General features: G+C 39.0%; 3 protein-coding genes across 3 annotated transcripts; 2 read left to right on the plus strand and 1 right to left on the minus strand.

The window, feature by feature from the left end:
• Positions 1-568: 568 nt before the first annotated feature.
• Positions 569-17,475, plus strand: mgat4a (alpha-1,3-mannosyl-glycoprotein 4-beta-N-acetylglucosaminyltransferase A). The gene is made up of 16 exons (XM_033987442.2): positions 569-711; positions 7,532-7,699; positions 7,780-7,920; positions 10,311-10,444; positions 10,526-10,572; positions 10,644-10,757; positions 11,476-11,551; positions 11,911-12,025; positions 12,367-12,497; positions 12,579-12,686; positions 12,793-12,867; positions 12,939-13,057; positions 14,010-14,088; positions 14,297-14,357; positions 15,469-15,581; positions 15,653-17,475. The coding sequence occupies exons 1-16, from the start codon at positions 618-620 to the stop codon at positions 15,677-15,679; spliced, it is 1,602 nt and encodes a 533-aa protein (XP_033843333.1). The 5' UTR covers positions 569-617; the 3' UTR covers positions 15,680-17,475.
• A 268-nt stretch (positions 17,476-17,743) lies between these two features.
• On the plus strand, positions 17,744-18,464 carry LOC117389730 (cytochrome c oxidase assembly factor 5). The gene is made up of 3 exons (XM_033987447.2): positions 17,744-17,937; positions 18,099-18,182; positions 18,299-18,464. The coding sequence occupies exons 1-3, from the start codon at positions 17,836-17,838 to the stop codon at positions 18,338-18,340; spliced, it is 228 nt and encodes a 75-aa protein (XP_033843338.1). The 5' UTR covers positions 17,744-17,835; the 3' UTR covers positions 18,341-18,464.
• Positions 18,449-21,457, minus strand: si:dkey-4e7.3 (uncharacterized protein LOC402865 homolog). Its single transcript, XM_033987443.2, has 7 exons — positions 21,398-21,457; positions 20,839-20,924; positions 20,565-20,758; positions 20,132-20,311; positions 19,687-19,798; positions 19,485-19,621; positions 18,449-18,946 (listed from the first exon to the last, which is right to left on the minus strand). Exons 3-7 carry the CDS (start codon positions 20,745-20,747, stop codon positions 18,599-18,601), a joined length of 960 nt encoding a protein of 319 aa, XP_033843334.1. The 5' UTR covers positions 20,748-20,758; positions 20,839-20,924; positions 21,398-21,457; the 3' UTR covers positions 18,449-18,598.
• Positions 21,458-21,983: the final 526 nt, after the last annotated feature.

A 21,983-nucleotide genomic window follows, 5' to 3' on the forward strand; every position in this document is an offset into this window, starting at 1 on the left:
GGGTAACGTCTCCTTCTTTCTCGTTTGTAACTTAATGTAGCGGTGTAGCTAACTTCGTTGCTAACATGAACGTAAGTTAGCTTGTTTGCAGCAGGACTGGTCAGCTGACCTGCGTATTGACAAAGAGGGTGCTATATGTTCGCAGTGGACCACACCGTAGTTTTATTCATCTGTTGCCAGCTCGGGCCGAATCAACGTGATTCGGGGCGTTTCTTTTGGACACCGTCAGACATCGGCCAGCCTATCCCCGTGCCTCTACCCGTCACACACTCAAATTCCTTATTTTTGTAACTTGTAGCTTACGTCTGCTTTTGAACGTTTGCGGTTTGATCGGCGGGAAGTCAATTTTACATTAGCCGACTATGTGAGCAGTGTTTTCGGACCCCTGATTAACTCGTGACCCGCTGCTGTAGGACGACGCAGGGGCTCTCTATGACAAAACATTAACCCCCAGACCGACCGACCGAGGATCGAGCAGAGCTGTCGGCCCATCCGCTCCGTTTTTACCCTTGGACGCTCACATATGTCTCTGTCTACGCCCATTTGAACAACCCCGAGAAGCGAGAGGCGAGAGGGAGGCAGCGGCACCAGAGAGGCATCGCTGACATGAAAATGAGATGAGGCTCAGAAATGGTACTGTGGCCACGGCGATTATCTTCTTCACATCCTTCCTGAGCCTGTCCTGGTACACAGCGTGGCAGAATGGCAAAGGTAAGTCTGTTTACATCATTGTAGATTACTCCGGATCTAAACCACTTCGGGCCTTATTGTATTATAATCATCTTCATCCGTGTATGTAGCCCACTCAGCAGGTGTTGCTGCACGCACATCACCGAATAACAGATTGATACAGGCACTAGCAGCACTGTGTCAACCCCTGCCTCTCATAATAGACACCCCCAACTTACTCAACATGTAAGTAGCTCAGGCCAGGTCCAAACCAAACTGAATGGGTTGCATCCCAGTTTCAAGACAATATGCTTCCAATAAGTGACATTATTTTACTTGCCTTAAATGAGTTAGCCAAAGACCCTGGCCTGAAGTAGATAAATACAATATAGTCTTTCATCTGGTACTCATAGGTAAATAAGACCAAAACCTCTTTAACCAGCTCTTGCATAAGAACAAACTTTTTTAAATTCCAGAGAAGATACTGACTTAAGTTAATTTCAAATGGGCTGTACATTTGCAGGATGTTAATTTGGTGAATGGTTGTAAATTGTGCAATAGTAGGCTGTTTGCTTAGTCCAGAATGTTAGGCATTTTTAACATTAAGTAAGAGAAAAGTTTTTCTTCCTGATGTATCTTAAACCTAAAACGATTTGAGTTAAGCCCACATCGATTACACAGCTTATCGTATCCAACACAATGTAATGTAGCAAGAGTAGTAATACTATCTTTATAAGTGCCAAAGTTCAATGCCATTCATTTACAACTGGCCAAATCTGTAGTTAATTTCTCAAGGAAACAAATGGGCAATATGCTAATTGTTATAGCCGTTTTTATTCAGTGCAGTGTTTATGGAGCCTATACATGGTACACATCTTTCCATCTGGTTTCGTTTTGCTGTGAAGGGGTTGGTGAGGGCAGTGCCTGCTTAGTGAGTTGTTATCATTAGAGTGTAAATAATTGCAGCCATTAGATAAATTCCAAGCCAGAGCTTCACATTGTTCTGTTCTGCTTATCAGTTTGATTAAATAGTTTCCGTTAAAATGGTGCCAACCAGTGCCACCACACACAACCGAAGGGTACATTGAGAAGTTGGGGAAAAAAAGAACGCTTGTGAATATCAAAAAAGTCAAATATTTTTAATGGAATGATGAATGTGAATAAATAGTGCTCATTAATATCTGCACACCTTCACAAACACAAGAAAAAAGTGTACTTGTCTGCCTCTTAGTGTATAGCTGTCTAAGTGAGAGACTAGAAAAACATACCTACTTTTGCTGTAAAACAAGAGATAAGAATCTGTAATGAGTCCTTGATGTCTGTCACAACATAAGATTATTAAATGTAAGTACATGCTAGGATTTTGGGGTACATTAATGTCCGGGCTGCACAATTTTGCGATTTTTCTGACAACTATTGTGTTAGACTAGGTTGTGTTCGCGTTTGATGTCATATTTTCAGATGGAGGGAAATGGCTCGTATAATTCTATTGGAGATTTACTGTTTTGAAAAAGAAATATCCAAATTTATAATGCATTAATGTTGAACTGTTATCATTATTGGTTAGAGATTAACCTTATGACCTAAAGTCTATTGAACTCATGTCTTTGGGGTTGAATAATGGCCCCAGATTCTGAAGATACTGTAAAAAATATTATTTTCCCTTTTGTTTTATGTGCTGACAGAGAGGATGTTGAAACATATGCCAGGTTAACAGAAATTTGCAGACAAATAAACAGGAAATTCAAGAATGATATAATTGAAAAATGCTCACAAGAATGCTCACAAGTAGGGATGGGACAATATACGATAATGCGATTAAAAAAGGTTCGCAATTAATTGTTTGTGGCATTTTTTAATAATCGTGATCGTGGTTATAATTGTTTTTACGGCACCAGACTGCCTCATGTTTCCGGTTTCAATACAATGTTTAGATGTCAGTTCTGGTGTTTGCCCACAAGGAGCCCCTCTATTGTAGCAATGACACGTGTTGGCTTTTGTGCCTATTCTGAATTGGGGTTCTTCACCTCTGTCACCGTCATGGCTAGTGGGCAGGAAGGTGAAGTCTGAAAAACAAGGCCAACAAGATGAGCCACAAATCCGCAGAGCCATCTGGAAAAAAAAGATACGGCTCTTAGAGCAAACACCGGCAACTTAAATGCACATTTACGAGACAGCCAGCCTGCATTGTTTGACAAACTTGAGCCGAAAATATCCATCTTAAGTAATATACTGTGTGAAATAAACTATTAAATGTAGTTTTTGTTAGTTTGGATTTGTATGAATCTGTTTGTGTCGACTTTGCCATCGCTAGATTTGCACTAGCTGAACCGCATTTTGCACAGTTGATTGCACAGGTTGCTAGCAGTGGCGCATAGTTTTACAACAATCATGAATTAATTTGAATACATATAACCTCCTAGGACCTGGACCTCCACATATGTAGATAACACATTTTGGGTTGTCTAGGCCACAATATTTTTTTTTCTCTACTAGGGCCTGGTGTCCACATATGAGGACATTATACTGCCTTTGTTTAATAATTATCATGATGATAATATTAATCGCAATTATTTTTGTCACAATAATCGTGAGTCTAAATTTTAATATCATCCCATATCTGTTCACAAGAATGCTCAGAAGAATGCTCACAAGTAAAAAAGTTGTGATTTATGGAAGTAACAATATTGATGTCACTGACATAAATATTCTACATATGTTTTATATTTGTACTAGTTGCGTGAGTTTTTTCTTAGCACTTAGATGGAGGGCTTCTTTCTTGTTGGTGTCTAAAAATATACTAACACTTTGCCTTACTGGATGTGTGAGTCATGCTTGAGGGACATGTTTCAAAAGCCTGACTGAATGTATGTGCGCATGACCATAGTGGGGATATTGTGCTGGCCTGTAAGCAGTAAAAGGATTGAGTTATATTTTTGCTCTAAATTTCCTGTCCTGTTCTAGTCACTTGACTGCTGCAAACAAGAGCTGTGCCAGTCAGCTGTCTAAACACTCCCCATAAAGTGCACTTCTGTCAGAGAGGAGCCGCTCCGGGCTGTCTGGCTTTAGGGTCCAGGAGGTACTGGCAGACACAAAGAAAAGCGGCTGGATTCATGGCTTGCTTTATCATATTTACTTAAAGGGACAGTAGATTTAGATTTTAAATTTCATAAACGTGACTTATCTGTGTCCCAAGATATGAGGATAGCATTTAATCAAATATAGCTTTTACTGATTACAATTCTAATGTTTATTTAGAATATATTAACAAATACAGAATCATTGGACATAATGGCCTAGTTGTTAATAATATGGTGTTTTGGTTCACAAGGTGATTATCCTGTCTGAGCGCAAAAATCTAATTTGGGTTGCTAGTTTCAGTGCTTGGGTTGCCAGTTTCAGTGCTGAATCCTCACTACCTAAGCTCCAGCAATCGCAACCAATCATTAATCAGTGTTAGTGCAGCCTCTGCAGCTCAATGAGTGAATTCTGGAGGTTCTGAGCTTTTACATGAGACATCTGTTCATATTATTTATTCAGTACCTAGATCCAATATTTGTCTTATTGTAGTGGCTGATAACGTACGGCTTATCAACCAGACCAGCACTATATAACTGACAACTCACATGTTAACAATATTTAGAGTTTGCTTTTAGTAAATTCAAACTTTGTCAGCTGGTTCATGCTACTTTTGTTAATAGTGGGACATAATGATTGACTGAGGAAGTCTTGGTAGGTTCAACAAAACACTTAAGTTCATTGGGAATGATCCAAGCAGGTGATTTCCCGTCTGCCTTTCTCAATCCCATGTGTTGTGTTTCCTTATTGTTTAAGGATGGGTTGCTTCCATCATCAAATCTTCGCTAAAACAATAATCTAAAAATAGTCAAGTGACCACACAGGGCAGTTACAGTAAGCAGGAAGTCTGGGTGGAGCTGGACCAGATATGATCTGCCTCTAATACGTTTAGATGGAGAAACATTGTCCACACATGCAGTTGCGCACCCAGGTGGCATAGGAAGAAAACTTCCTGTTTTATTTAAATAATTTTAGTGTTTTGACTTTGTGTCAGGCTCAGTGCAAAAAATGTAGTTTTACCATCCATTCATCCATTTACTTCCTCTTATCCGGTGCCGGGTCGTCGGGGCAGCAGTCTAAGACTCCCAGACTTCCCTCAACCCATGTAGTTTTACCATCGGTTTAATTATTTTCTTACTAAAACACACAAACATTTTATTAACATATACAACTTTTAATCAGTCATTTAAAAAAAAATCCACAATTGGCACCGAAGAACATTTTTTTTACTCACTGAGGATTGACTGTAGACCTCCCGGTTAAAGCACCAAACTAGTCCAATTATAATTATATAATAATTGGATCGCAAAAGGATTGAAATTAAATTAATTGCCCATATTTACAGTTGTCTGTCAGCAATACTCTCTCTCTTATGTGTGTGTATATATATCCATCTATCCATCAACACATTTTTATACGAAGCGCCACAGAGAAAGTGTTTTAGTAGGAGCACAGTCTGGATGGTCAAGGATCCCTCCAAGAAGTTATATGAACAGTGAAGGTTTAAATTTGACATTCCTAAAAGTCTTTATGAATGTGGTGGTAAATTTGGAGAAAGTCTGCACTTGTGTGATTTGCACAGCATTGAGGGAGTATCAGGCTCCCAGTGTGGGATCACGTTGCGTTTCTTTCAGGAATATACCCCAAAAAATCAATACTACTATTCTGCACCTCGTGCAAGATTGTTGCGTGAGTACTTGAATGCCCTTCTCATCCCAGGATTTACGTTTTAACACTTCGGTGCTCTTAAGGCCTGTTTACATCAGTGGAGTAATTTGCATATACAGAATCTGTTGCAGTGAGTGCATCACTTTCATACATGCACATGACCATTCATCCATAAGTGTGCCAAGTTAAATCTGCAGAGGGTCACTGACTGCTTAAATAGTTATGATTTGATAACTGTTTTTTTTTGTTTTTTTTTTACTAGATTTCTCCTGAAGAGACCCTCAAATTCAATATGTGATGGTAACTATAGTGACACAGTGTTTCTCAGCAGACAACAGTACCAGTGCCAGGGATTTGTAGTTGAAGTGTTAAATTTGCCTTTGTAAGTTTCATCGGACAGAGGTGGCTGTGCAAAATTGTGTATTGTCAGGTCTTGAGGCTGTTCCTAGAAGCGCTGAGATTGTCTTAAAAGCTGCACATATGAGACACAGCAGTTTGTCTGTACAGCTCCACATCAGCACCCATCACCCTGCAGTCAGCAGCAGGAGGTGGCGGTCAAGGCCAAGACAGCAGTGGCCTTTCAAAAAGAGGCAGTTTAAAAACACAAAACATTCAGACTTAAGAGACTGGACCACACCTTTCATTACTCTTCACTATCACACTTGTTATAGTGTCACAGTGAAGAACCGTATCTGTGGTTTACATGGAGATTTAGATCCAACATAGTCATTTTCTATACTGACCCCTGGTGGCAGGAGGTATCTTTGTAAGGAATTGTCTTGTTTTTAAAATGCTGCACCTCACAATGTAGACTTAAAGATCAGGTGTAACCAGATAACATTGTCTGTCATTATTGACTTTTCAGTTTCAGAAAAAGACTTAAAAACATAATTACAAGAAGCATTAGCTTTATAGACACAGAACTGGTGCGTGCGTAGAGTGAATTGGAACAGCCACCTAGCCCTTCCCCCACGGAGCTTCTGCTTGAGAGGAATGATGAGATATAGATATAGTGCAGGCCTGGAGACATGATTACTTAATGTATTGTGTGCACTCAGTGATCCAGACGCTTTGAACCAGCAGCACATGTTTAGTGCTTGCTTGTGATACTTGTTGGTGTACTTTTCTGCTCAACTTGATCTGTTCATGTTTATTTAATATTTTAAAGGGAGATTTGAGCCCCGACTAAACAAAATACTATAGTGGTGGATGTTCTTGCGTATCCTATCTTTCTGCCAACATTAGGCAAGCAATTGAAATGTGCATACTTTACAGCAAATCACTTATGCCTCTGACAGTTTGATCAGTTTTCCAGTAAATGGCATATTCCTTCTCCCGAGGTATAAAAGTGTTGATTTAAGTAGGCCTGTCATGGTAATTACTGTATCAACTTATCCTTCAGTGCATGACATATCCAAAAATTCTTTTGGGGGTGTCAATATGTATTCTGCATGTGAAAAAGTACCGAGTGGGGTGCAAGTGGGGAACTTTTGGTTATTTTTCTGGACTGAGAAAATTTGAGCTGTAGAAGGCTAAATAACTCCCGCTGATGCTCATGTTCATTAACAGTACTTTACAAATCTACCATTCCTTGGCTGTCTCCCAAAAATATTCTAAATGTAGTCAAATTAATATGTGGAGAGATGGATATATGTGTTAGTGTAATATATCTACATGTAGAAAGAGATCAGAGGCTGCAACTTAACAAGTGTTAAAATCAACAAAATATCTGTTAGAATTTATTATCGATGGAAATCCCCTTGAGATGCAGCACCATGTTTTTCAAGGGAGACAAAAGCATGCGGTATATAAACCAAAGAACCCACAGGACATGCTCCGTCATATCCTGTGCTTCTCCTTTTCACAGAATGCACTTCTGCTCAGACCCAACCATCTAATAAGAGTCAAAGAAGAAGTTTATTCTCTTGGGGAAAACATGTAATCTACTACTACTACTGTGTGGCAGTCCTAGTATCTGTAGCAGCCTGCTACATATGAACATTTTTATATCTTACTGTAATAACACAACTAAATACATGCAAATGGTTAGGGATTGTGTTTGAACTGGTTCAGAATTAATGTGCTAATAGTTGCTTATGTTTTTGTTTTATTTTAGAAAAGCTGATAGCATACCAGAGGGAGTTTCATGCTTTGAAAGAACGCCTTCGTGTGGCTGAGCACAGGACACTGCAGCGCTCGTCTGAGCTCAACAACATCTTGGAGCAGTTCAGACGGGCCATAGCTGAGACTAACAATAGCAAAGATGCACTTACCAACTTCTCTGGTACGACTGGAGCTTATCTCTAATGTGCTATTGTGTGCTAATGTGTGCTGATGCTCATGTTATTCTTCGTTTCCCATTAGATGAAACCCAGAAACTACTGAAGGAACTCGCAAATCGAAAACCGTTGCAGGTCCCAAATATTTATCACCATCTGCCTCATCTCCTGAACAATGAGGGCAGCTTGCACCCTGCAGTGCAGGTCGGTCTTGGACGCACTGGAGGTGAGTCTCAATCAATCAAAGTTTAGTTATCAGTTGTCAGATTAAAGCAGACCTATTCCGGAAAATAGACCTTTCAAAGCTTTTAACCATGTTATAGTTGTTTCCTTCTCATTTACACTTTTGAAGTTGTGTTTGGAGTGATTTGTGCATGTTTGAGCAATCTTTAATTGCTTTTTTTTCAAGATGCCATATTACCAATCAACCCCGGTTTTCACTGCCACTGGCATACACTGCTCTTTTCCTACTTTGTTCAATTTTATTTATTTTTTTCAATCAATAAGATGCGCAAGATATATCAGCGTCACCTAGTCCTTTTTGTATAAATGAAAAAAAAAATCTGCGTCTCATTAGCTTGATCTGCAGCTATCCATCGGAGGTGCCGACAACTTCATGACTCTTTGTTGTGATGACGTTTATGCTGACGTCAGCTTCCATTGGGCATTGCAGTTTCCTAAAACAGAAGTCAGCGGACTTATTTCTTCTATTAAATCCTTTCAGATGAATATTGCGATTTAAAATGTGCAAATTATAACATAATAATCCATGATGTCATAGATTATAAGTATAAGTATATAGCAGGCTCAGGCACAATATTAGATAAATCCTGGCGTCCTTTTCCTCAAGAGGAATAATGTCATTGGCTCTATACTTGCCATTGTCAAAAGTGGCTCTGTTCACTTGTAAATAAATAATTCAGAATATTTTTTTTTTCGTGACATTGATCTACATCATCTACTTTGTGAAGCTTCCAAAGTGGATAAAATGACAGATATACATTTCATGTGATCATGAGAATTGTTGCAGAGATGATCAGACAGTCTGACCAGTGGCCCACAGAAGTGTTTTCACTAAACTGCTGACTCAAAATGGTAGATTTTGTCTTTGTATTTGTCATTTCATCTGCTTCTCACAGAAATGGAAATATCATGCACTGTATCCTTTCATCTAAGCCTGACTGTGGGACTCCTAAACACCGATTTGATTTAAATATTCCTGCACTCACGACCGTGATTTTTAACTTTATTTCACGTTTTCATCCGAAATAGAGTGGAACTAATGAAGTGTGGATGGCTTTTAGAGAGGGCTCAGAAATGATCATATTTTAGAATTATGTAATTGCCTGCCTGTGCCGGTTGCTTGGTAGGACTAGATTATGTAAATGCTACTGCATCAATAAACTGATTCATTTTACAAAACTAGTTAGGTGTTCTCTCATGACATCTGAAATCTGCTTTGCGCTTTTACTGGGACACTATTCTTCTTTGAAATAGTACTATTAATGTAATTCTTCTCAGCTGCAACTAGTCATAGATTAATACATTTTCATGTGCTGTATATGTTTTTGGACATTACTTTCTCAAACTCTGAACCAGTCTTTGTCTGGGGACCCAAACTCAGACCCTGGCAAAGATGAATAGTTGAACCTGTCTACAGTGGCGTGATCAGGCAGTGTCCAGAGATGGCGCATTAGGCCTTCAGTCTGTGTGCCACTGCCTCTCTCTGATGTTGCCATTCTGTCTCTTTTCTTTCCCCCCCACATTCTCCTTTCATCCTCGACCTACTTTTTGCGTTGATGGTGGCTATGGCTGTACGTCTCGGAGCTCAGTGTGAGAAATACAAAGCAAGTGGGACAGATTTTCCACGCCACACAGATCACCCACTCTCATGTCCACTAAGCCCCCCTGGTCTGGACCTTGCATTTTCTTTTGTGCCCTTGAGCTTAAAAATCAATAGGTTCCCTTAAAAAGTGCATCCACTGAGACAGGCTCTGTGTTTATCATGCTCTCTAATTTTCTTAAAGCTAATAGTGTGTGTATCCTGGGCAAATAAAGGTGTTTTAACTGCTGATAATGAAACCTATTGATTTGCTATCAGTAGCACCTTTTGATGTCTTACTAGTAGACATTTTACTCCCATAAGCCTTAACCTTGTGTATAACATCTCACATTTCTCCTCTCAGACAGTAAAGGCTTCGTGAAAGTGATCTTTGTATGTGTGTAATTGAAATAGAGCTTTATTGTCTACAGCAGTGTGTTGTTACTTAGTCTGGTGTTCAGTTCCACTCTAAAGACTGGTCTGTTCAGACACGACCACTCGGAGTCCCGCACAATGACAGTGGCCACAGACGACAATAGTGCACTCTTCTCTTATCATTTCACATCTCCACTTCTCACTTCATCATTTAACTTCCAGTGTGCAAGGCCTGTCTTTCAGCTGTTAGAAAAGTCTATTTTAAACCGTATGTAGAAAATGTCTCTGATTGATTTAAAAACAATTTACTATACATTTACTATAACAAAGTTCACAGTTTCAACCGTTTGCCATGTGGACAAAACAAGTGTTTTATGGTTGTCTCTAATATTGTTGAATTATGTTGTGCTTTTTCCTAGTTACCATGGTAATGGGAATCCCTACAGTTAAAAGGAAAGTGAAATCGTATCTGTCAGAGACACTGCGTTCCCTCATAGACAAGTTGTCCCCAGAGGAAAAACTTGACTGTGTAATTATTGTGTATGTCGGTGAGGTGAGTTCTTGTAATTTGCAGAGTAAATGCTCAAATCAAAACTATGGTAAACAGACTGTAAAATTTCTTTAACTTTTGCAGACTGACGTTGATTATGTTAACAGCGTTGTTGCTGGCCTTGAGAAAGAGTAAGTGAACCAAACTGTGCTTTAAGACTTGAAAGTAGATTCTGTTACAACCTACTGGTTGTTTTTAACAGGTTTTCTACAGAGCTGAGCTCAGGTTTACTGGAGGTGATCTCTCCTCCAGCTGCCTATTACCCTGACCTCACTACCCTCAAAGAGACATTTGGAGACTCCAAAGAGCGCGTCAGGTGAGGGAAGAATGACTGCTGTGTGCTCTGAGTTGTGATAAAGCACCATTTCATCTTGAATCATAGAGAGAATTATAATGATTAGAGGCGTGAGGGACTGTGATGAGCGCAGCAGAAGAGGTACAGACATGAGAAACAAGGCCTAAAGCAGGCCAAAGCTTTTAGAGAGACTGCCTAGGTACTTAGTATTCGTCTGGCATTTCTCAAAGTCACATCAAGGTCATCGGCTGCAGCACTCTTTCTGGCTGTTGTGCTTGCTCCTGTTGTGCCTTGCCTTTATCATCTGCCTATGGTAGGCTAAATACTGTTGGTGTTAGTATGGAAATTGATTCAGACCCAGATGACCGTATTTGAATGCACAAATTGTGAGTGTCTATTTGAATAAAGTGTTTAGCTTTGTTCTTCTAATGGTCGGTTATATAACACCAACTGTAAAAGGGCCAAATGAGTTTAGATTTCTGTGTCAAATCTATTTGCTCCATATTTATAAATGTTTTTGCCTTGAAAAGAAGCATTCCTCGCTTCCTCTGCCACTTTTTTATGTGCTAATTTAACAGCAGTGAGTCAGTCTGCTACAATCTCCAAGATATCATATCTTGTGTCCTTCACGTTATCAGCTGATTAGAACGGCAGAACTGTGTCTGTTTGTGTAACTTCTTGTTCACTTTGTGTTTGAATCAGCTCAATCTATTAACATATTATTGGCATTTTTGTGCAGATGGAGAACCAAGCAGAACTTGGACTATTCTTTTCTCATGATGTATGCTGTGAGCAAAGGAGTTTATTATGTCCAGGTATGTAAAGTCAGTCTTAATACTCAATATTTTTTTGGTCTAAAGTTATATTTAAACATGACTTAAAAATATATAAATAAATAATTGTATGCAAAAATACAGAACAATTCATTTATTATCTTCTTCTCTGTCTGATGAATTGTGTGTCCTTGCTCCCATTCTGTTCTCACACGGAGGGAAGAGGTATTTCCTACTTGTAGCAGTTTAGCTCAGCAGTATTTTGTGCCCACACCATAGCTGTATCCCTCTGTAAACATAGGCATCTTCTTTTCGTTCCCTACATGCTTTCTCTGCAAATTTCACAGCAGCCGTGCTTTATCTGTGCTCTGTGCATCTCACCATTTATCTGTTTCCTTCAGTTGGAGGATGACATTGTGGCCAAGCCTAACTATTTTGCCACAATGAAGAACTTTGCCCTGCAGCTCTCATCTGAAGACTGGATGATTCTGGAGTTCTCTCAGCTGGGCTTCATTGGTGCGTCCCGTTAAGTGCCCAATCGATTCCCGACAAACCTCCGGGGGTCCATCTCTTGGAGCGAGTTGTGCATAGTCAGCTTATGTCAAAAGGCAGCCATGACATTTGTGGGCCAATAATCTCTCTAAAGTAGTTTTCTCTCTCGTTGCTGAGTCGGCACCTCACACAGTTGGCACATTTTAGCTATACCAGTTATTGCATATATATATATCCACCTAATGTACAAGCTAATAATTCACAAAGTGTAATTTTTAATGCTTTAAATATACTGTTTTTGTTGAATTGTCACATAACCACATAAACATATACTATCTATATTACTATATTACTTTTTTTTACAGGGAAAATGTTCCAGGCTCCAGATCTAAACCTTATAGTGGAATTTATTTTTATGTTTTACAAAGAAAAGCCTATAGACTGGTTGCTAGATCATATTCTTTGGGTCAAAGTCTGCAATCCAGAGAAAGATGCGGTATGCTCAGTTGTTTGTTGTCAAATTTCATGCCATTGTCAAGGCAAGTTTCAGAAGTTATGAGTAATTTTCTTTTTATAGAAACACTGTGAAAGACAAAAGTCCAGCCTTAGGATACGATTTCGACCCTCACTTTTTCAACACGTGGGACTTCATTCCTCTCTTGCTGGAAAACTCCAAAAGCTCACAGTATGTGTTTTTCTCTTTTTTTTTTCTTTTTTTTTCTAAGTTACTGCCTCCCTAAAACTAGACTCAAACTTACGGTATATCATTGGTGCTCCCTCCCTCTCTGCAGGACAAGGATTTCTTAAAACCTTTGCTTCACAAGATGCACATCAACCCTCCTGCGGAGGTTTCCACTTCAATGAAGGTATCATATTCAAACAGGACCAGCTGATTTCTTGTCAAAGAAAAACTAAAAAAGCTCTCTTTCAAATGCAGGTGTATCAAGGTCATACTCTGGAAAAAACATACTTAGGAGAAGACTTTTTCTGGGCCATAACTCCTACATCAGGAGACTACGTTCTGTTCAAATTTGACCGACCTGTCAGCATAGAGAGGTTTGTTAAATGTTTTCAGAATTGCATTTGTGTCTGTTGTGTTTGAGAATAGAAACTGAGAATGGTGATGTTTTGACCAGAGAAGTGGAATATTTTTGCACCTTTTTGCTGTGACCATGAGAGAATTGGGCCGAGCTACACTGTGTGCGTGTCTCTCCGTGGGGATCAGTGTAGGCTAATGAGAGTGCTCTAAAATAAGTGTTCTCAGGCCAGCCTCCTCCTCTATGGATCCTGGTGGAGGAGGTGATACAACATGGATACTGTAAATGACAACCAACTAGATCTGCTCTCTCCTACTTAAAAAGCCTTGGATTTTTATTTCTTACAATGTCAATGTGTCAAATCTACTTATAGGGCACAGTTGTTCTCATACTTTTCACAGCAAGTACCACCACGGAAATGTTTGGTTTTCTAATTACCACCATATCTAAACCCAGACAATATCAGGCCTAGATTAGGGCTACACCAGGTCTAAAATTAGACCAAAGCATGGATAAGGTGACTGATGATGACTAACCTGAAGGAGGTCAAAACATAGATTCTTTCTAAACAAATAGCAAAAATACAGGGGGCCAAGCACACAACCAGAAGCATCCCACTGTAGTACCGGTAAATGACAAAAATAGTTCAAAGCACAAACAAATATTCTTACATTTCCATAAAAGAAGTAAATAGGTACATATATTCAGGTCATTTCGTGATTCAAGCCACTGAAAAAACACTTATTGGTGATTTACATTTTCTCACTTTATGCGAAAGCGATAACTCAACCAGCAGTCCGTGACTTCCTTTTTTTACTGTAACTGTTTTGTATATCCAAAATCAAAACAACTAACAAATACAAACAAAACCGCTTTAATTTTTTAGTACAACACTGGAGGGATGTCTGCATTTAGTTGTTTATAAAACGGATGGTGATGGATTTGCAAATTGACATTACGATTATTGGCAGGTTCCTGTTTCGTAGTGGAAACCAGGAGCACCCTGGAGACAAGATTGAAAACACAACGGTGGAAATACTGCCTGTCTCGGTATGAAAACACACTTCACAGCCTGTTGTCCATTTGCGGTGTGATGTGCAAACGCCTCTGATTAGATTACATTGAGTGCTTGCTGTATTGATTGATTGGCAAGAATAGAATGTAAGCATGGCACAGTAATGTGGCGCCGCTAGCAATACATTCCTGCAGTGAGCTCATAATCACATCCTTGAAAAATAAATCTGTAATCTGTTTTTAGGAGGCAGGACTACAGGCTAAAGAAAAGTATAAACGCACTGAAGATCGCTTTTACAGGATTGGTAAGTCAGCCTATTAAAATTTAAAACATTTAAATAAAAATCTAATAAGAACAGGGTGCATTCAATTCAATTTTATTCATATAGCACATTTAAATACAGGTTAAGCTGCTCAAAGTACTTCACATGACCACAAATATGCAAAGAACAATAAAACACCAAGATAACTTGCCTAGCTAGAACCAAATGCCAGGGAGAAGAGGTTTTTAGTCTGGTCTTAAACTCTGCTACAGACTGAGAGGATCTGACAGGCCGGGGGGGGGGGCTGGTCCATAATGTGGGCGCTGCCACAGAAAAGGCTCTGTCTCCTCTGGTTTTGAGCCTAGCCCTGAGCACAGCCAGCAGGAGCTGGTCAGCTGACCTCAGGGCTTTGGGTGGAGTATAGGGATCCAATAGCTCCCTCAAATAAAGAGGACCCATAGAGTGCAGACATTTAAATGCAATCAATAACATTTTGAATTTCACCCAGTACGAAATAGGAGCCAGTGCAGGTTGCACAACAAAGGCCTAATGTGGTCTTGTCTTGTAGTTTGTGTCAGCAGAAGAGCTGCAGCATTCTGGACATTTTGCAAGCGCTGCAGGGAGGCCTAGTCCAGCCCCACATACAAAGAATTACAGTAATCCAGATGCAGCGTTATAAATGCTTTTTCAGAGTCCGCCTGTGGAAGGTAGGGCTTTACTTTGGCAGAGAGCCTCAAATGAAAGCAACTGGACTTTATGACAGAGTTAATGTGCTTGTCCAGTTTGAACATGGAATCCTCAATCACCCCAGGGTGACAATAAGAGGACAGAGGACCGAGGACCAATCACTGTCATGCCCAAGCACTGGGTTAGTTCGGCCAAACCACACCACCACATTTTGATTTAAGTTCAGGAAGTTTGTGCTCAGCCAAGTCTGCACATGCCTATGGCTGTCCTGTAGAGCTGGGCTGGCTCATCTGCCTGGTCTGGCTGTCATTGGCAGTCACTGGCAGATTTCTAGGGTAATAAATATGATTAATTGTTACTTACAGCCATATCACAATTTGTAGACTATAATATGACTGGAAGAATAAATTGCTGTCTTTAAGGGTGTGTGTGTAGTAACAGGTGTGTGTATGTTATTGTACAACAGGTCAATTTGAGAAAGGCGTTGCAGAAGGAGCAGTAGATCCATCACTTAATCCTGTTTTGGCACTTCGGCTCTCAGTCCACAAAGACTCGGCTGTGTGGGCAATTCTCAGTGAAGTAAGACACAACGCATACTTTGCTTTTTGTCATGTTTGAACTAGTATTAATTTTCACCCGTTTCTGTCCAGATCCATATTAAGCGGATAGCAGTCTGACTGATACTGGCCATGAGACAGTTGACTCATGGCTCCCAGAGGACCAAACTCTAGACTGCTTTTGTAGAGCCACATACAGTGAACTCACCAGAGCCCAGTACAGTCTCTCGTAATGGAAGTGCTCCTCTTCGGCTCTGCTCCTTTGCGTGTCACTTTTCATTCTGCTTTGCATCACTTTGTTTCCTTTAATCCCTTCTACTTTCTCATGACTGTTGCAGTGTGTGAGAATGTGAATACTACTGCGGCAAAATGAAGACGACAGCTGTGGCTCTCAGTGACTGTCTTTCTCAGTTGCTTTGGATGTAATACAAATATGAAGAATATGGACAATCTTCACATCTTGGGAAAATCAGTTGGAGGAGTACTGGTTCAGATGCTGCCAAATCCTTATTTTACTTGATGCTGCCACCTGTAGGCACCTGTTGGGTATTGCACTGTCAGAACAGTTGATCAATGTTTGGATCAAGAATGTCGTCAGTGATGGCCAGTTGTTCTGCTCTCATTTTTGAAGGATTTGATAAACACCAGCCCGAATGATACATTTTCATACTATTATCTTTTTTCTTTTTTTTTTTACAGTTTAACATTTGGCACTGAGAACATACTACCTTTTTACGTTACAGACGTCAGTACTGTGAATGCTGACCTGTGTTCCTCGTTTTGTTTCACTTTATTTTATGATGTCAATGTAAGTTGACTGCGTCCATCTCACTGCTTCATAATTTGTAAACCAATCATCCATTGCCTTGGCAACACAGTCTTTAAGGAACATATTGTTATATTGATAAACATATTACAGCTATGACGATCTATGAAGGTGAATTAATTTATTTGAAATAAATCTTTTAATTTGTACAAGATGTCAAATATATTTTTATTATAATAGATGTTTATGGTAGTTTAATGATGTCATTATTTGCAAACTGCATTGTTTATCTGCTAATGTGCATTTCATTTTGACTTTGTTCATATAGCTGCTCTTGTAATTTTGTAATGCATTTTTAGGCCCAGTTGTAGGCGACTGTTCTGTAAAGATTTTGGGTCTAAACAGCTGACTGAGTGCTAGAGTTGATTTGTAGGGTTTGGTCTAAATTGTAGTGAATGTGCCTTATATTCACTTTCATGATCCACCATCAGATTGTCTCTTTCTAATCACCTCGCTGTTATGTTAAATTTAATGGCCAAACAAGCCCTATTCACTGTAGTTTGTTTACATTTCAACAGTAACCACATTGTTTGCACTACATTGCCATATAACCTACTGTTCTACATGTATTGACCCAGTAATTTATTTTAACATTTTAAATTATTCTACTTATTGACTACTGATGGCTGCCCTATTTTGTATTCTTAGTAATATTTGACTAAAACATTTCAGTAGACATAGTAAAACATTGTAAATATATAATCATCTTTCATTTGTTGCCTGACTTCACTTGTAAAAGAGAGGTTTGTGTTTTGACTTGAAAGCATTGTAAGTGCATTCTCATTGTAGCGATCAGTGTTTCTAGGGAGATGTGAAGTGCCTTTTTACTGAATCGTTTTGTCCCCTTGTGGTTGGTGTGCAACAGTTTTTCGTGAAATCTTGTGAAGTTGGTTGTTTAGGAAATTAACTTTCTCCACAAGTTATGTGCATGATATCATAGCACTGTATGCTACATTTAAAGACACAAATTCTTCCTTTGCTCAACACAGCCATTGGTTCATGTGCCTTCATGTACATGTGTCTGCCTTCCTCTGAAGCTTTGTCATCTTCATTGTCATTTTTAAATAAACAAATGGTTTGCTACAATTCATTTTCAATCATTTTTGACTTTATGCATTCTCATATCATTTGCATTATTTATGTATAGTGATCAGAAAAACAAGTGGGCAACTCCAAAACGGCAGATAAGCAGATTCTAGGAAAGACAACAGACACCTCAGTCCAGAAAAGTGCATTTCTGGAACAGCAAGGACACTGCGCTGACTCCCATATCCCTAAAAACTACAAGTCCCATGATGCCCCGCCTTACACTTCCGGTTTCCCATCAGACTGTTTCAAACATGGCGGCGAGCGCAGATGACAGCTTCGATAACGCAAGAGAATTGTTACAGCTTTAAATCCATGGTATGAGAGTAGCGATTTCCTTAAACGTGAAATATTGGTGTTAAACATGCCGAAATACTACGAGGATAAAGAGGAAGACGGTCGCTCCTGTGCTGGGATCAGAGAGGACTTTAAGGCTTGTCTCCTTCAGCACGACTGTGTGGTAAAGGTAAGTTCACAAACAATATTATAGCTCTAAATCGGGAATTAAATCTTATGCAGTATGTGGCTTTTAAATATTAAATAAACTAGATGCACCTGTCTATGGGTACTTTTTATTGCGAATGGTCTGATATTATGTCATAACTTATTTCTGTCCTTATTTTGAAGGAAGGGAAAGCACCAAGTGAGTGTCTGAAGGAGGGCCATTGCAAAGCGCTTCAGACTTCATTTTTTGAGTGTAAAAGATCACTGGTGAGCATTAGCCTATCCCACACACCTTTCACCAGATTAATCAAATAAAGTTTTGGTTTAGGCGCCTTACCATGCATACATCATATTAACGAAATCTTTGTGTCTTCTATTGACAGCTGGACACTAGATCGAGATTTAGAGGAAGAAAAGGATATTAAGTTTGGAAAAATGAGCCTAAACTAAGTCATTCGCACATGAACCGAAGGGACACTTGATCGAGGGATGTTCCAAGGACAAAGCGGGCAAGATCAACACATGGACTGGTGTTTTTCCTTGGTACTTTACTAGTGGTGCATTTGTGGTTCTCATACAAAATGTGTATTAATTATTTTATTATGTTAATAAAAAAGTAATCCTTAAAGTCCTTGTTTTACAATCTGAGTAACTTTCAAGTTCGTAAGTTACAGTAAGGGCATTTACTTCAGAGCAGCCATCATCATCTGCTTAAACATCTCTAAATTAACTTTCTTCATAATAAATGCTTTTTGGGTCTTGTTCATGACACCCACAGTGTCTACCACCATCATGCCTCTGGTATGAGTCCCGGTGAGCTCCACACTGACAGGAAACTGGTCAGTTTCCAAAATAAAGGTGTCGTCAATGGCAGCTGCCACAGCATATGAGTCACAAGAAATGAGTCCTGTGCCATCAATAAACTCCTTCTCAAAGCGTTCAGTCTTTGATATGTCCAGGCTGTGTTTGAAGATGCGTGTCATGAATCTGGCTTTGTCAGAGTCCTGAGCCAACCACTGGTCACAAAACTCCTGCCAAAATAAATACAACTTACAATTTAGTCATTGAGCATTTAGTAGCATTCAGTGCAAAAATAAATGAAAGGAAAGGCCAATAATAAGCTCAAGACAAAATAAATAACTCTAAACGGAAATGATCAGTTGATTCTCCAGATCACTGTGCATTAAAGGGGTTTTGATTTAAAGAGCACTGACCGGTGAACTTGACCATCTCCAGCTTTGAATCCAGATCTCTCAGCCCATCTATTGACCATTATAGACATGGGCGTACACAATCTAAGTGCGCTTTTTTCCCCCCACTTTTATTTGTTCAAAGCTTTAACAATGTTTTACCTCAATAATGTAGAAGCTGATGGTTTGCTTATAAAAAATATATAGTAAAAGAAAAATTTAAGTCGTGTCAACTGGACAAAAAGTTTTGCTTCCCAACCAAGCAGCTTCTTCAACTCTTGTCAGATTGCTGGTCTGAAGGGAGGAGCTAACTCCACTGAAACTAACACATCTGTTGTTTACAGTTTCTGTTAGCTAGGTATAAAAATGAAACTCTTACCCAAGACAACTTGTTGTAGCAGGTAAACTCCCAACATGCCAGGTAGATGGGACACTGATAGTCATTTAGAACAATATAAGCAGCTTCAGGATCAGCAGCGAAATTAAACTCCCCACATACAGTAGTGTTTCCTCGGGCTAGACGACATGAACATTACTCAACAGAATAATATTAAAACAACTTAAAGAGTAATAATACTTACACTCAGTATTGCCTCCCATGATGTATAGGCCCTTTAGTTTACTTGGTAAGGAGGGGTCCATCCTGACTGCGAGGGCCAAGTTTGTGAGAGGTGCTGTGGCAACAAGAGACACCTAGAATAGAAAGTGTTTTTATTTATTGGGATACACACTACACTACCAGTCAAAGGTTTGGACACACCCCTCATTCAGTGTTTGTTTGCTTTATTTTTACAACATTCTACACAAATATATGAAGTAATTGCTCTTAAAAAACTATATTCAAATCCTCAAAGTATCCACTCTCTTGTTTGTTGAAAAATATTAGTAGTTATTTAACTTTTTTCTTCACAACATAAAATAAAATGACATCTTACGTATGTATCCAAAATGTAGAAAGCAGTAAAAATAAAGAAAAAGCAATGGTGTGTCCAAACTTTTGACTGGTAGTGTATCTATAAATGTTACCTGTCCTGGGTGTTCATTTATAATTCTGATCATTGCAGACACAGCGCCTTCCTTCTGAATCATGTCTGCACTGGGCGCGTTAGGGTCTGGGGCATCTCCCAAGCCGTCCAATCCGTGAAAATTCGCTCCTAAAATTTCATGTCCGAGGATCGGCTTGGACGCGCCTTTGAACACTGGAATCTAACATAAGGATGAGTCAATGATCCAGTAGTAAATTAAATTGATTATTTTGAGCAAATGAGGGCAGTTATATCAAAACCTCTTTGTCAACTAGTCTATTCACTCATGTTGATAAGGTCCATTTTAGATGAATGTAGACTTGGAGAGATCATGTGCTGTGTGGCATGACTCTTGTCTAATTCATTTCAATGGGAGCTTAGTGCCAGTCATATGACACCATGAAAAATCTACAAGTGTGAAGAATGTAATTTACCTCAAGTTTATTGCAGACTTGAAGAACGCGCAGGACGTTCTTACAAACATTCTCAACTGAAGTGTTCCCCTGCACACATGTGATCCCCAGTATTTCTACATTAGGAGCCGCCAGGGCCAGCATAATGGCTTGGGCATCATCCACTCCACAGTCAACATCCAGCAGCAACAGCTTCTTACTCATGTTGGGAGAATCTAGGAAAAGGACACACAGTTTAAATAACTTTTCAAATCTATAAATGTTGTCAGATAAAATACATCCATCACAGTCTTACCTCTCTGTGAATATTTACGATAATGAGTTACAATTTGACTTCCTCTTGGAAAGTTGAACCAACAATAGCTCAACAGAACAGATGACCTTTGAACAGCAATAAAAAATAAATAAATAAATAGTTCAGCCATTTCCTTAGAAAGTGTGACCAGACGTCCATATTTTCCAGGACACTCCCAGTTTGGAGCGCTGTGTCCCATGTCCAAGGAGATTTATCCAAAACCACTGATTTGTCCCAGTTGTTTATAAGAAATCTCCCTATTTTTGATCATATTTATACCCGTCAACGACAAAGAGGGGAATATATTCTCTTTTGTTTAACTAAAACACAGAACACAGGATGGCGAGGAAGTTACGCGCTTTTTTGTCAGTTTTATCGATCATCCCAACTCGGATCTGTCCCACTTTTTAAGTTTGAAGACGTGGAGACCCTACCTCTACAATATTAAACAAATTAAGCTTCTTGCAGTAGGCTAAAGCAGATTAGTCAACTAAGCAGAGACAATGCATAGGCTGTATTTTTTCTATTCATACTTATTAATTTGCCATAACGACCTTACCTCCAAACAGATTGCTTAAACGTGTAACTGGTTGCAGCTACACACCGCACACACTGTACAAGCCCCGCCATACGCGACGTCAGGGACCAAAGTTATATCACGGCGTTACGTCACTTCCGGGTTCTTAAACGAAACGGCTGAGACAAGAGCGTGAACTGTTAAAATGAGTTAAAAAGAACCACTCTCGAGTTACTGTACTATGTTAACAAGTATGATTTTAACTTTTGATGTCACCTGAAGGCTTATAAACACTTGATATTGAGTAGTGATGGTGAATTTATTTATTTATTTATTTATTTATTTATTTATTTATTTATTTATTTATTTATTTATTTATTTATTTATTTATATGACAGAAGCCAATGTGCGTTTTATCAGCAAACTAATCACAGAAAGAAATGAGAGTTAGCAAACTGAGTGAGAGTGTGTTTACCTTTTTGGAATTATGGAAATCCAAAATGTTATAATAAAAAATAAATAAATAATAATAATAATAATAATAATAATAATAATAATAATAATAATAATAATAATAATAATAATAATAATAATAACCATCATCATAATAATAACTTGCGTTGCCTGC

Source organism: Periophthalmus magnuspinnatus, chromosome 21 (genome assembly GCF_009829125.3).
Source record: "Periophthalmus magnuspinnatus isolate fPerMag1 chromosome 21, fPerMag1.2.pri, whole genome shotgun sequence".
Classification (NCBI taxonomy): Eukaryota; Metazoa; Chordata; class Actinopteri; order Gobiiformes; family Gobiidae; genus Periophthalmus; species Periophthalmus magnuspinnatus.

Bases quoted from the DNA above. Each gene is read 5' to 3' on its own strand.
- mgat4a (XM_033987442.2), top strand. From the start codon at position 618: ATGAGGCTCAGAAATGGTACTGTGGCCACGGCGATTATCTTCTTCACA. The intron at 10,573-10,643 runs GTAAGTGAACCA...TGTTTTTAACAG, and splicing joins GTTGCTGGCCTTGAGAAAGA to GTTTTCTACAGAGCTGAGCT. The intron at 12,868-12,938 runs GTATCATATTCA...TTTCAAATGCAG, and splicing joins AGGTTTCCACTTCAATGAAG to GTGTATCAAGGTCATACTCT.
- LOC117389730 (XM_033987447.2), top strand. From the start codon at position 17,836: ATGCCGAAATACTACGAGGATAAAGAGGAAGACGGTCGCTCCTGTGCT. The intron at 17,938-18,098 runs GTAAGTTCACAA...CTTATTTTGAAG, and splicing joins AGCACGACTGTGTGGTAAAG to GAAGGGAAAGCACCAAGTGA. The intron at 18,183-18,298 runs GTGAGCATTAGC...TTCTATTGACAG, and splicing joins TTGAGTGTAAAAGATCACTG to CTGGACACTAGATCGAGATT.
- si:dkey-4e7.3 (XM_033987443.2), bottom strand. From the start codon at position 20,747: ATGAGTAAGAAGCTGTTGCTGCTGGATGTTGACTGTGGAGTGGATGAT. The intron at 20,312-20,564 runs GTAAATTACATT...TCCTTATGTTAG, and splicing joins AAGTCTGCAATAAACTTGAG to ATTCCAGTGTTCAAAGGCGC. The intron at 19,622-19,686 runs GTAAGTATTATT...CATGTCGTCTAG, and splicing joins CATGGGAGGCAATACTGAGT to CCCGAGGAAACACTACTGTA.